General features: G+C 35.5%; 1 protein-coding gene across 7 annotated transcripts in view; it reads right to left on the bottom strand.

Annotated features, from left to right (window-relative positions):
- Nucleotides 1-14,106, bottom strand: part of RGS7 (regulator of G protein signaling 7) — a 266,477-nt gene that overhangs the window by 95,049 nt on the left and 157,322 nt on the right. For 6 of the 7 annotated variants that reach the window (XM_068418768.1, XM_068418846.1, XM_068418925.1 and 3 more), the window contains exon 3: nucleotides 12,037-12,087. The exons of the other annotated variant lie outside the window; for it this stretch is intronic. In XM_068418768.1, the coding sequence (XP_068274869.1) occupies nucleotides 12,037-12,087 (51 nt within the window). The remainder of the gene's footprint in view (nucleotides 1-12,036; nucleotides 12,088-14,106) is intronic. 7 annotated transcript variants of the gene reach the window in all.

Here is a 14,106-nt window from a genome sequence, read left to right as displayed (position 1 = left end):
AGAGTGGACACAGGCCTTTTCAGTGCACAAAATACTTGTTCCTGAAGGAACTACAGAAGATAATATTGTTCAATCAGAGGGATGTCAGCTAATGTGGAGTTTCTGAAGTTGAGTGAGGGTAAGCAATAGGTAGCACTAAACTCTTGCTATGATTACTGCTGGTTAAGATGAATCATAACACTTTTTTAGTCTCTGTTTTGATATCAATTGCTACTACATCAACCATTAACTTTGTATCATTGTCATGCATTGTTATCATAATCACAGAACACCCACTTATGACCAGGCAGTTCAGATAATACAAAGAACATGCAACAGAAGCTAGAAAAATAACTGCCTCTTTCACTGCACTCAACACAGTAAAGAAGAATACAATCCTCTCACACCTCCAGTAACCTGAGAGCATAAAATGCTGAAAACAATGTATTTCTTTCAATGGGAAGAATGCTGTGCTTTTAAAGTCCATCAGGAGTTAAAAGCTTAATAAGTAAATTGGTGTCATTGAGACACATATCAGGGAAAAATACCATCAAAGCTCAGACAAGGTATCAACAAAGATTGTGGAGATAGCTTTCCAGAGAATAACATAGGAATGCGATTCCCCATGTGATCAGATAAGGTTATCAGGGTGCATATATACAAAGAACAAGGCAGTTATTAAAAACAGGATCACTTTTAGAGACTTCTCTTCATTCGTTATTTATAATTCATTTCTTTGACTGGCACGTAAAATATATTTCACTGTCCACATCAAAACAAAGTATGAGAGAGTAAACTTTCCAGATGTTGCAAAACTCCATTTTATGCCATTTTTACAGTCTGAATCACATGTTCCTATTGTCATAACCCGCCTTTCCAGTGCTCACTTCTCCCCATTGCAGAGGATGTACACAGATAATTGCAGAGAACTGTCAGTTCAGACAGATAAACTCTGCTATTAAAAATATAGAAATAGTGACAGACAATAACTAGCAAAAATAGCTCAATGAAAACCCTTTCATAAGGGCTCAGTGAATGACCTATTTCTTCTGTAGTGGCAGAATCTAAATGTAGAAGCAAGAGATAGCACTGATGACAACAGCAGTTAGCCATAGTGTGCAATTTATCATTTAAATCACCCTGAGCACTAGAGGAAAAAAAGCTGGAAAATGTGTCTTCAGGTTTTAGAAAGACATCCAGGGGAAATCTGGGGAAAAAAAGATGAATACAACAGATGCTCATACAGATAACATGATATGAACTATAATAAAGGGTAGAATTAGCGAAAATAAAGATAAATGTGACAGAAAACGAAGACTCAGCACACCTTTTATTGGTGTATGCAATGTCTCACAACTCTGAGTGTTCCTATATGGAATTAGCACACATATAAGGTCATGAAAATCTGGTTAACATATTATCTTGGATTTCAGGGGGCTCTTGGCATGATACCCCCAAATGTCTTCTAAAGTATTAAGTGGATCTGGGATAGAAAGTCATGGAAAAAGCAATTGGTAGAAAGAAAGGAACAAAGGTCAGGCACAGCAGATCAGTTATGATACTGAAGGTGTGTAACCACTGTAGCCATGTTTAGTAGATCCTGAACTGTTCAGTATCATCCTAAATTACGTACAGAATAGTGTGACTGATGATATAACAAAATTTGCTGAAAGTACATCATTACTGAGGTAAGTAAAAAGTGAGGTGCGAGGAGGAGTAGGAGGACTTCAGGGTACTGATTCACTAGACAATGCAACAGCAGATGGAATTGAATTTTGAGAAATACTAAACATTTCAATATGAACCCTCCCTCCCCAAGTTCACATGCCCAGTAAGGGGCTGCAAGTTAGCTTCACATCATAAATTCTGAGCAGAGTTCTGGTCATTTTTATTCAAACTATATATATATATATATATATATATATATATATATATAAAAAATAAAAAAATATATATAAAAAAAAAAAACACATGAAGAAGTAGGGTAAGGATTGTAAGAGATCTGTGAAGGCTTCCATACAACAAAATATATCACAAATCTCAAAGTGGACCATGGAGAATAGCCATTATAGCAGCCTATAAAATTATGACTACCCAAGAGAAGGTGGATGAGTATGGAATAATAATTTTGTGCTTTTCATAAGCCAAGAACTTGGTGTTAACCAATGTGATTATCAGGCATACCCTTCAAAACAAAAAAAAAAATTCATCTAGAATACTTGATGAACCTGTGGTACATATGGTCATAAGATGTTGCAAAAGCAATGGAAGAAAGGTCATTCAAGAACTATTAAACAAGTAGCATGAAACACCTGCAGATCAGAGGATTCCCTAAGGTTCAGATTGTCGGGAGCCGGGCAGGCAAAGCGAGGGACTGCTACAATACCTTTCTTCTACTGTGCAAGTCTCTTCCTCAGCATTTGTGACTGACCACTGCCAGAAACAGCTCATGGTCTTATGTTCCTGTTGACTTTGTTGTACAAAATGCACTTAATTTCTAGTATTTTGGAGTGTGCATAGGATATAAACTAATCTGTATTACTACCTGTGCTTTTTCTTGCTGTACAGACTATTTTTGGCTTGCTAATAAAAAAAATAAAAAAATCCCAACCACTATTATGCTTAAGTACCCTCAGTGTGCAGAGTCTCTTTTAATATTAAAATTGCAATCACGATTATTAACCAATATATTTATTGGTTAATTGCTCTTCCTGGATATAATCTTGGCATGTCAGAATAACTTCTAAATGTACTGTGCAGAAACTTTTCACTTCTAATTCATTCTCAGTCAGCCATCATTACTATGGGAGAAGTTATTGTGGATAGCTGAATTATGTTTTGATCTATTTCTTGTAGGCATAAATTTTCATCTACTTCAGATAGTTCAGATCATATATTTGAAAAGTTCATTAACATGAACTTTAAAGCCCTAGAAATTTAAGTTGAAACTGTATATACAGTTGTCTGTACATTTAATTTTATTATGCAGTTATAGTGGCAGGCACTATTACTAAAATTCATGTCAGGTTTATCTGTGAAACTGTAAATCTCCATCCCTAACTTCCTCAAGCCAGCCTACTTGAAAATATCCTCAAGTTAGGTGACAAATATATGAAGCTACCTCAAGAAATAACAGTTTTCACTTATGTTATAAAGCAAAAATCAACCATTTATTATTTCCCTGACAGACCTTAACCAAAACATTTAAACTTTATTTATTCCACAGTTACTATGATATAGCAGTTGCTTATTATATTTTTGCTTTGTTTCTTTCATGCTAGTGATTATATTTGAAGATGTAATTAATTCCACAGTTCCAAGATGCAAATATTTCACATTTATAGTTCTTCGTAATCTTTCTAATAAGTTTAAAAGCTATTAGTAAGTCACATTTTCCAGTTTATCTAAGGTATTACCTTAAAGTAGACAGTAATTAAGACGCAAACTTTCAAAAGCAAGTGTAAATTACTTGTTATCATTTCTGCATGTCTAATTGAGGTGAATAGTCTCTTTTTATGGTTTGGACTTTTTAAATTAATTTGAGCTTCAATTTTATTGAGAACAGTAATTTTTTAGCACCTATAAAAATTAGATTCTATTGTAACTAGATATTTTATACTTTGGGATCCAAGTGTTCTGAAGCCAAATGAGGTCTTGCAGCTACAAAACCACATCGGACATGGCTCTTGCCACCCACTCTCCCACACAAACAGTGAAAATCCTGAAAATTTGTGAAATTTGAGTAGGTGACTGAATGCAACCAGTGAAATTAGAAGAAAGGAGAAACATCAGAGGAAGAACATATGAATGGAGAACATGTCAATTAGATCCAACCAGCAGCCGTAACCAGATAAGAACCAGAGGATATTCTGTACAGTAAAACTGGGGAATGAACCATGGAGCTAAAAAGGAGGGGAGAGGAGGCAAGGCGAGACCTTCCAGTCCTCAAATACTACATACAACACGTAAATATCAAAACATTTTTGTTTACTTGACTATAAATGACCGCAGCAGCTGTTGGCAAGATGAAATAGGATCTCAACTACTTTTATTCAATTAAGTTGTCCAAATTTAAAAACTCACTTCCACCTACTTGCACTTTCCATTACTACATAATACTGTTCTCTGGGAAACAAGGAAGCAGAAAGCTAATGAAGTCTCTAGACAATTATTTAGCTGCTTTTAATTAATTATGCCAGTATGAATTGGGAATTACTAAATGCTCTTCCTCTTAAACCTCCAAAACTTGGTATGATCCCAAAGGTTCAGAAGGCTCTCAAACAGGAAGAAAAGCACAAAAATTCCTAGTAGCTTTAGTAAAAATTAGATCAAATATTTTATTCGGAATGTCGTTATAATTTAATTTCTGTAATTAATTAATGAGCTTTATTTCTAAACATTATCAGAGTTCTCTCTAAAAGAGCATACCTTTTCTATGACTCTTCAGCTGTACTTTTGTCCTTAAATACATGTTTTATTGTTATTAACAAAGACAGTAATATAATAGTCTCTGACCATGCTGAATAATCAAAAAGTGACAGCTACTACTATGGAAAGTTACAATGCAAGCAGACAAGATGGGGAACAGATAACATTTTCGGATCAGTAGGATTTGGTATCCGAGGCCAGTTATTTTGCAAATCTGATGCATCAGTAGGAAGTTAATATTGGCCTTACACACATTTGCCTTACGCTGAGATATTGGTTCCATATTGTGAGCGACGGCATGAAGGAAAAGAGATTGGTACAACACCTGGAAAGAGACACCCAGTTTGGGAACACCAGTTCCTTAGAAGAACAATGTGGAGAATTTTCAATGAAAGCTAAGGAACAAAAATTGCCCAATTTGGGATTTGATTCTAAAAACTGATGATAAAGCTTTCCAGAGTTTATAAATCACTGGGAAGAAGCCAGTATCAGTTTTGAATAGCTCATCTTACATATAGCTTTACAATGAAGCTGTGTACTTCAAGGTAACTTCATGGGTTAAGATTTCAGTTGTGTAACTTAGATTTCTTATAGACTAATTTGTTCTGTGACAGAAAGGATGAAATACATTCCTTCAATTGGTGCAACAGAGCATCTAAGTTCTTTCCAATGAAATTACTTGAAATTAATGCTTACCGATTTTTCAGCTTCTATTATCTGGATCTGGTAATAGTTTTAGCATTAACTTCTTATCTGAGCAGGCTTTTTCAGGCTTATTTTTCTAATCAGTATTGTGTATTCTATTCAGTACTTCTTTCTTACTCTTCACTCAGTAAGTAAGACTCTCAAATACCTCAGTGAAATAAAGGCCATACTGCCTACTGAATTCTAAAGAAAATGCTGATTGTTGATTTGCTTCAATTTCTAAAATCTAACTGGGTATCAGATACTCTTTATAAACTAGCTTTTGGATTTTAGCCTGAGATATAGCTTAAAGGCCATGCTACACCTAATGCTATTTTAAAAGGCATCTAGTTAAATCTTGTTTCTTTTGGAGAGTTAATGAGAAAACCTCCAGCCTTCTGTGGGGTTGGAATTTCAAAACCTCCCATGATTAAAACAAGGGCGGAAGGAGTGGATGTCATGTGAAGGCATTACTCTTACCACTGAAAATAATTCTGAGTAGAATTTGGAGACTTTAATATTAAAGGCATAAATTATTCCTTATTAAAAATAAATATCTCTGAAGACATCACTATGGAATCAAGGCTAGTATTAAGAAAAATTTAATTTATAAACTCAGTTGAAGGTTTGTTTTTAACCAAAAGTAAGCAAACATCAATAGAGTTCCATTTTATATAGGAAATGTGTATGACACACAATTTATAGTCAAATCATATATAGAATCATAGAATGCTTTGGGATGGAAGAGACCTTAAAGATCATCTAGTTCCAATCCCCCTGCCATGGGCAGGCACATCTTCCACTAGATCAGGTTGCTCAAAGCCTAATTAGAACCAAAGAGATCTATTTTGAATTAGTATGCTATTGACAATAGCAAACAGGTTGGTCACAGAAACAATGTTACAGAACATGTATATTTTGTCATACCAATAGCAGTAATATCATTTTATTCTTACTGTTATACAGCAAATTATGCTAGAAGGCAGCAAATTCCATACTTGTGATCTTTACCCATTACTCCGATATGGACATTAATTTATAAATTAAATAGATACAATTCATTAATACTTTATAGGTAATTCAAAAGTTTATAAAATTACTTTAATGATAAATATGAATAGGTAACTAGAGGAGACCTATTTTGTACCTGGCTAATATAAGCTATTATATCGATAAACATCTTAAGGTAATATCTTTCACTGTTTATTAAGTGGTTTCTAAAGGGATTTTCAGAGTTTATGATGTTATATTATACATAAATCCTGCTATCTACAAACATGGTGTATTAATTACTACAATGAAAAAACATAAACCATTTCATATAGTATCTTGCAAAATATGGTCACTTTAAGGCAACGAGGGAGAAGGAATTTTATTTAGACGTGCTTAATATGATGTAACAGGTGGTGATAGTTTCACCTATCTGACTATGTAAAGGAAGTGATTTGTCACTGACACCATGAAGTCTTTGCATTTCTACCAGTCACAAACTCCATTTCTTCCCCGGAAGTGTAAAAACCTGTTCATTGTTAACCAGCTGCCGCACTACTAAACATATCAGAAGAAATAACTGCTCTTGAAAGTAAATTGGAAATGAGCACTGATGTAGCCTACAACCTATCTGCAAGTGAGAACATAAACTGTCCAACCTAGGAACATGTTAATCACCTTCATGAGTGACTACACAGAAATAAGGCTGCTCAAACAGTACCAGCATATATGTAGAGTGGAAGCTCATTCCAGATTGGCCCTGCTGCTCACTGTGCTCTTGGAAGACACTCCTAACACATGTAGTCTACAGAGGGTAACAGATTATACCAAACTTGAAAAAGCTTCAGTGGAAAAATATGAAATCCATTAAATCTGATTTCTCCTGTCACAATTGAATTACAGCCAATACACCTCTGTTCACCATTTCCAAAATCTGTCTAAAGGGTTTGGGAAAATAAAATAACCTCTGCACATGAACATTTACCATTGCAGTCCTGAAACCCCAGCAGTGGCTAGAAGCCCATCAGTTGCCACACATAGGTAAGTGCACCCACACTACATACAGCTAAAGGAAAACTGACCCATACATTTTTATTTTGCTTGAGTATTACAACATTAATACTCTTGCTACTACAGCAGTGTCTGCAAATTTTGACATTTTCTATTCCCAAGAAGGATTTTTGAGTTTTACTTTCTTTCTGTTCATCTGAAATAAAACTCATTATTCCATTTAAATGTTACAGGACCTGACAAGCTCAGATCAAATTCAACCAGTCGAAGAAAGTTAGAAAGTTATTTACACTAGACTTGATGAAAGTTCATGAGGTTTACCTCATTGAACAAAATGTGCCCAAGTTTCTGTTAGACATATGAAAAAAGTGAGTGTCTTGGCATGCCTGGATTCCTAGTATGAGGGTTAGGGTATGTGTGCAGGCAGTGTAAATTATTTTTATCAGTTTTTTATTTTTTAGTTAAGCTGATAAATGGGATGCATTCTACTCTTGCTGTATTTCCACAGGTTTTGATTAATGCAGAGACTGCAAACATATGCATGACCTTTCCATTCCTTTCTTTCTTCCTTTTCATAAGAGGCTCTTTTCTCTGTTGGCAAACTCTGGAAGAACTCCCCTTTGCTTGCAGCTGTCTGGGACTATCTCCCAAATGGCAATCATTCAGAACATCTCGTCTGGCTCTTGCTCTTTGCTGCTACCTTACTGCATATGCATGGGGAAAGGGGAAGAAATAACTTAGAGCTGACCAATTTTTCAAGTACACTTTCATAAACTCAAACAAAACCCCTAGTACTTTTCCTCTAACTCATTAGAGCAAGTACTGTAGATTATCAAGGTCATCATTAATACAGCAGCTGCTGGAGAGAGATTTTACTACAAAGCAAAGGAGGGAAAGGTGGAAGAAACACAAACAGATGTTGTGCTCTTGAATCCTCCCTTTTTATTGCACTGGATCAGTGACCACAGTTTACATGGCTGCTGGTGGGTATCTAGTTACAAATTAGCTACATCAGTTAAGTGAAGACTATTTAGAAGAAGTTGAAAAATCACAGAAGGGTTTCTGTTTCAAGGTATTGTCTTGTTATATAACTTACAAAATTTGATTTAGTCATATATATTTGACTTTAGTGTAATTCTTGATGTCCAAGAGCAGTAGCAAACTCCTTCAACAGACTGCCAAAATGAGCTGGACCAAGGCAATCTGAATGCAAAGGCTGCACATTCTGGAGCTGGCTGCAGTACTGTGGCTCTGCTAGAGTAACCACCCAATAATGAAGTGCCTTCAGCCAAATTCAACTGGCTCTGCAGCTATGAATAAATTAAATAAGCAACACTCAGGAGTAAAGGTACTGTAAAGGAACAAGGAGATGATGGCTTAACATACTATCAACTCTTAAAGGCTCTTTCTGAGCCACCTAGATAGAAGTTCTTGATGGGCTGACTTAAGGATGAAATGCATGTTTGTGAAACAAAAGTCTCTTGGCAATTTCAGCTGACACCTTTAAATCAGCTCATCTACCCTCTTTGTTCTATTTTTTCCTCTAAGGATTAAAAGGACTTCAGTCTCTAGTGTGGTCAATCTGGTACATTTCACAGCACTAATTATCACTTTAAAAAAGAAAAACACAATGTAGAAAAACAGAGTACATTTTCCGCATTAAGAGTAATTGGCACCATCAGTGAAGAGTCAGCACTTACCCTGTAATGGTCAATTCAACAAACACACGTCTAAGTGCCAAACCACAAACCCTTACAGTTCTGTAAACTCAGTTAATTGCTTCTTTTTGGGTTGATATCAGGCTTATTTTTATGACTGAATTAAACTTCCACATTAAAAATAACTTAGATAATTTCTGTTCCTTAAAATTTTACAGATGAGTTGTAGGCTGAAACACAAGCATTTTTTAAGTACATATTGAAAAGCAATATGTACTTATAAAACATAAGCAACTGTACGTTGCGCACAGCTATTCTGGGCACAAGCTCTACTCTGCTCCACTAAAACAACTTCAAATGTGGCATCATTTAGCAGAATCCACCCATCATCTCCAGTTTATTTTCTTGATGGAGACTTACTGCAGCAAGCTAAAAATCTTTCAAATCTTCTACAGAAAATGATTTTCCATTTATGAAAAATGTGCAGGATCTTTTGACTGGCAATTTATACTTGTAACTATTTTTACTTGAATTTGCTGTTTCCAACTAAAAGCTTTACGTATATTAACACAGTGAAAGCACATATTGCTGCCAGACCTTCTCCTGTCTTTTGTTCTCCCACTATCCATAAAGCAGCCTTCTTCATTGCCACTTAAATGGCATTGGAGTTGTATTCCCTATGCAAAACAAAGGAAAAAAATTGCACTACAAAATGTGACTTCTGTTTTGTGACATTCTTTTAAGGTATGGTAGTGCCACTTCCTTCTTACTAGTTCTTTGTTTTACTAAAGAACAAGTTGACTGAAGGAGTTAGGTGTTTTCACCCTGGAGATCACAGAAGGCTCAGGGGGGGCCTCATCACAGTTTTCCAGCACTTAAAGGGTAGATGCAAAGAGGCGCAGGCTCTCTACACAAGGAGCCACACGGAGAGGACAAGAGGCAATGGGTACAAGCTGCACGGGGAGAGCTTTCATCTTGATATAAGAAAGAAATATTTTACAGTGAGAACAATCAGGCACTGGAACAATCTCCTCAGGGATGTGGTGTAGTCCCCATCACTGGAGGTGTTCAAGATGCGACTGGACAGGGTGCGAGATAATCTCATCTAGGCTGCCTTTCCCATGAAAGGTTGCACCAGATGATCCTTCAAGGTCCCTTTTAACCTGGGCTGTTTACTTATCCCTTAAATCACAATTTGCATGTCTTGCTCGCATGAGTAGTTCACAGCACTGATAGATGAGGTGTGTAAATAGTCCTTAAATTTTTCTGGTTAGAGTAGAATATACTCTTAAAATACATGAACCAAGGTCTACTTTATGTTACTCCTACAGGTATGTTGCTGTTATCAGAATTAGATGGAGATGATAACTTTCAGTGCAAACACAGGCATTACTTATTTCTGCATCACAAAATTGCATAGCTTCACAACAGCTTTGTAACAGGACCCTACGGGGGAGTTTTAAAAGACAGCCATAATAAAACACTGACACACTGGTTAGAAGCAGACAGAAGATACTGGAAATCCAAATTATGGTGACAACGGTTCACAGAAATATGGGGCTTTTCCACAGGAAATCCTATATTGTGTTGTCTAGAACTGGAACAAAAAGTCACACAATTGAAAGATTTTACAAAACAGAATATTGTCAGAAGTTTCTACATCTGAATAGCTCTTGCTCACCATCTCTCAGGTTCACTGCTATCTGGCAATTCTGAGTACTACTCACAGGCAGCATTTAGGGTGATCGGCCTTCTGAAGATTTGCATTCAGCCAGCTCCAGATAGCTGACTTTGGACTAGGACCGACATGCATAAAACATTTTTCTCATTGTGGACAGTTTTTTCCACCCATGCAATCTGAGAGGATAAAACCCATCTTAAATTAAATTACTGTGGTGTTCGTGTTACATATGTCAATAGATTGTGTGTTTGTTTGATTTTAATTGGATATCAACACAGGGAACCATGTTTCCCATTTAGTTTAAGGTTTCTTCTATTCTGAATTTTGCAACAACCAGATAATCTGAATGACAGTCTATCCCGGTATTGCAGTTCTTGTTTGACAAATAAAGGTTAAGCTTCCATATCAAATAACACAGAATGGCAATCTTTTGAACTCTGATAAATATAGATAGGTGAGTGTTTTATAGCTGACAACTGAGAAATACACTATCACACAAAGGTCTCTTGCAACCTCCACTTTATCTTCAGGAAGCAAACATATGACACTGTGTAAAGTTACATAAAACTGGAAGCAATTAGTAATCTCTTTCATGTAACATATCAATAAGTTGTGAACAGGCTACTTCCAAAGGTTGAATTATGTATTTATAGTAGTTCCTCATTATTCAAGTCACAATTTTAAAGACACAGATTTTACTTTTTGCTGGAATTCCACAATGATCATACTTTGATTTCTAATATGACAGAAAACCACATTTTTTAAATTAAAAAAAAAAAACAACATAAATTCCATTCCCAAAAGTCTGAAAAAGAGAGAGGAAAAATAAGTATTTTTGATCATGCTTTAAAGAAGGAAGATTATCTTTCCCCTAACCAAAAGGTAACAGGAACTTCTACAGATTATTTTGTTTCTGCCATTCAGCTTTTTCTACTAGAAATCATTCCTTTCCGCAAAATTTCAGATCATGTAACAAGATTCCTGTAAATCAGGGAAATAAATATCAGATACGCACTAAACTGCATTTGCTGCTGGCCACACAAGAAACCTGTGGCAGAGCTTCGAAGCAAAGCTTTACTTTCACATTCCAGCCCAGCTGATCGAGCGCTGAACTGTTCTTTCTCACCACACTGATTTTATTTACAGTTTACTTTCTGTTTAAGATGCTATAAAAGTGTCCAAACTTAAGAATAGAAATGCAGCTCTCGTAACAGTACAAGAGTGTATTTCATTAATTCTATTGATTTTTTTACATATTGAAGAATTCTGTTAAGAAAACGGCACATGTTTAACGAACTATTTAGCATGACACTGGGTAAATTCCTCATGGAGTAGAACCTAAACTCACCTTCTACTAGTTAAAGCAGCTATCATTTTAATTCTTGGCCATCATCTTGTTTCCTGGTACCTGCTCCAATAAAATGGATAACCAAAATCCTCAGATTCTTAACAAAGTTTTCTAAGATTTGATGCTGTCTGTTTTGCTATTGAAACTATACTGGTCAAATGCTGCCTGGCCACCCGCACTGCAACAGAAGACAAAGCCAGGCCCAATCATTTAAAAAGACAAACTAGAATTTTCAGACATGAAAAAAGAGAAATTACCTGGGTCTTCTATAGATAGGTTCTTCGTTAACCATTGAACAATGTCTGAACCTAGGAACAAAACAACAGGCATTTTTAGATTAGTAAGTTTTCTCTTCCTATTCTTCAGTTCCATAGGCCAATTAATATTGTTCTACCATGTAAAAGAGAGAGATGTATTTTGCTCATTTTGTCTAGAAAGAAATAGATCATTCTAATTTTTTTTTGTTTCTTTTTTTTTAAGTTTTCTTTTAGCAAAGAAACATACCACTCCTTTCTTTAGGCCAAGACTCATAAAATGTAATAGAAGTGCATTAAGGGTATGATAATAGCCTGCATTTCAAAAATTACATTAGTGTAGAATTTACATAGAAAAACGAACACTTTATTAAGTTAATACTAAGTTTTCCCACCTCCCAAATTAGTTTACAAATGAAGCATAGAAAATGTAAATGCAACACACACTGGGATTATACAATATGTGGAGTATATGCTGCAGGCCATGCTGAAGGCTTAAAAAACTCCTTGGGACTAATACATGGCATTATGAACTCCTCTTAGGAGCTGCAGTTTGTGTTCAACTTTGCTTTCTGATTTTATTATCTTTAACTATCACTTCTGCTGTAATGGCTTTCAACCCATTCGGCTAGCTACCAGTAAAAGCATATTCAGTTACCTAAACGTGTACCACCAATGTTTTAAACTCCGCCTCACGGCTAAGGTCTTGACAGAATTCATTTTTCCCCTGATGCTAAAGCTCTTTCCTTATCACTTCTTCTGTACCCCTTCATTTACTGCCTATCCATTTCTTCCTATTTAATTTCCTGTCCTTATTTTAAGGTCCCATGTTATTGCTCGCTTCTTAACACCTTTGATACCAGATTCCCTGCTGGTTTTTGCACTGAGTTTTTGCCGTTTTTTCCAACCCTAACTTCTAATTCCTAACCCCCTCTGCTCCTCTTGGCCATGCACTTCCTATCACACTTCGCATTCTATGTGCCAAGTCACAAACTGAAGTCGATCTTATTTTTCAGACTGAAAGCTACAGTTGGACTTAACCACTGCAAGTATGAATTACAAAATAAATTATGAAGCAGTTCTGCAGACAAAAAGACAAACACATTCATGATTTATGCAACTTTAAATAACTAAATTGGCTTAAGGGAAAAATATACCGAAACACTAAGAGAGGGTTACGTGCGTGTTCTCTGTGTTTCGTGACGGTTGCATCATGCCTCCAGTTCAGACAAACAACAATAGAGCGACATGTCACACAATACTTCCTTATAGAACCAATAAATAAACCAAACAATAAAATCCCCTGAATGGACAATAATACATAGCATTAGAATGTTCAGGATAATTCCCCTGTCACTCCCTAGATTCAGATTTCTTCCTGTACTTCCCATAGTGTATTATTTCCCTTGGTCTTCTTAAGGCAATGAATACAATATTTTAAAAAAGCATCTCAGAGAAAAAAAGAAAATCTATTTCTCCTTACTTTCTTAATTTTAAAGAATATAATTTTGCAGCTTTTATTTTATTACACTTAGTGAATAGTTTTATCATGTATTTTACAAAGTCTAGTTGATTATATAATAACTTTTCATGTGTGTATGCATTACTAAATTGATTACAGAACAATAAATACTGTGGAGATTTTACAACCATGTCGAGAGCAGAGATTTTCATTACTATGTTACATAGTCTAAATTTTAATAGATATTAGACTCCAGTGGCACCATTTCTCATAGCATTTACACGGAATTATTTCTTAAATGAGACAATTTACCTTTGCATGCCGTTAGATGTGTACAAAATGTTTCAGACATATTCCTATCTCAAAATACCCTATTTTCATGCATTTTTATAATATAATTTCTGTCCTTTATTTATATATATGAACTTAATGAGGCTGATGCTGAAGGAAGAATTTTAGCATACTATAAGATGAAACTTCATAGACTTCAATGACGCAGTTCCTAGCCTAGCCATATTTTTATGTCAGCTGACTAGAGAAGTTAGTCAGCCCTAAATATTCTCCTAAATCCTCAAAGGTCAGAGACAAAAGTAATTAGAAAAGCAACATGA

The sequence above is a fragment of the Nyctibius grandis genome, chromosome 1, assembly GCF_013368605.1.
Source record: "Nyctibius grandis isolate bNycGra1 chromosome 1, bNycGra1.pri, whole genome shotgun sequence".
Lineage (NCBI taxonomy): Eukaryota > Metazoa > Chordata > Aves > Nyctibiiformes > Nyctibiidae > Nyctibius > Nyctibius grandis.
Note: the sequence above shows the minus strand (reverse complement) of the source record. Positions and strands in the feature narration are given on the sequence as shown.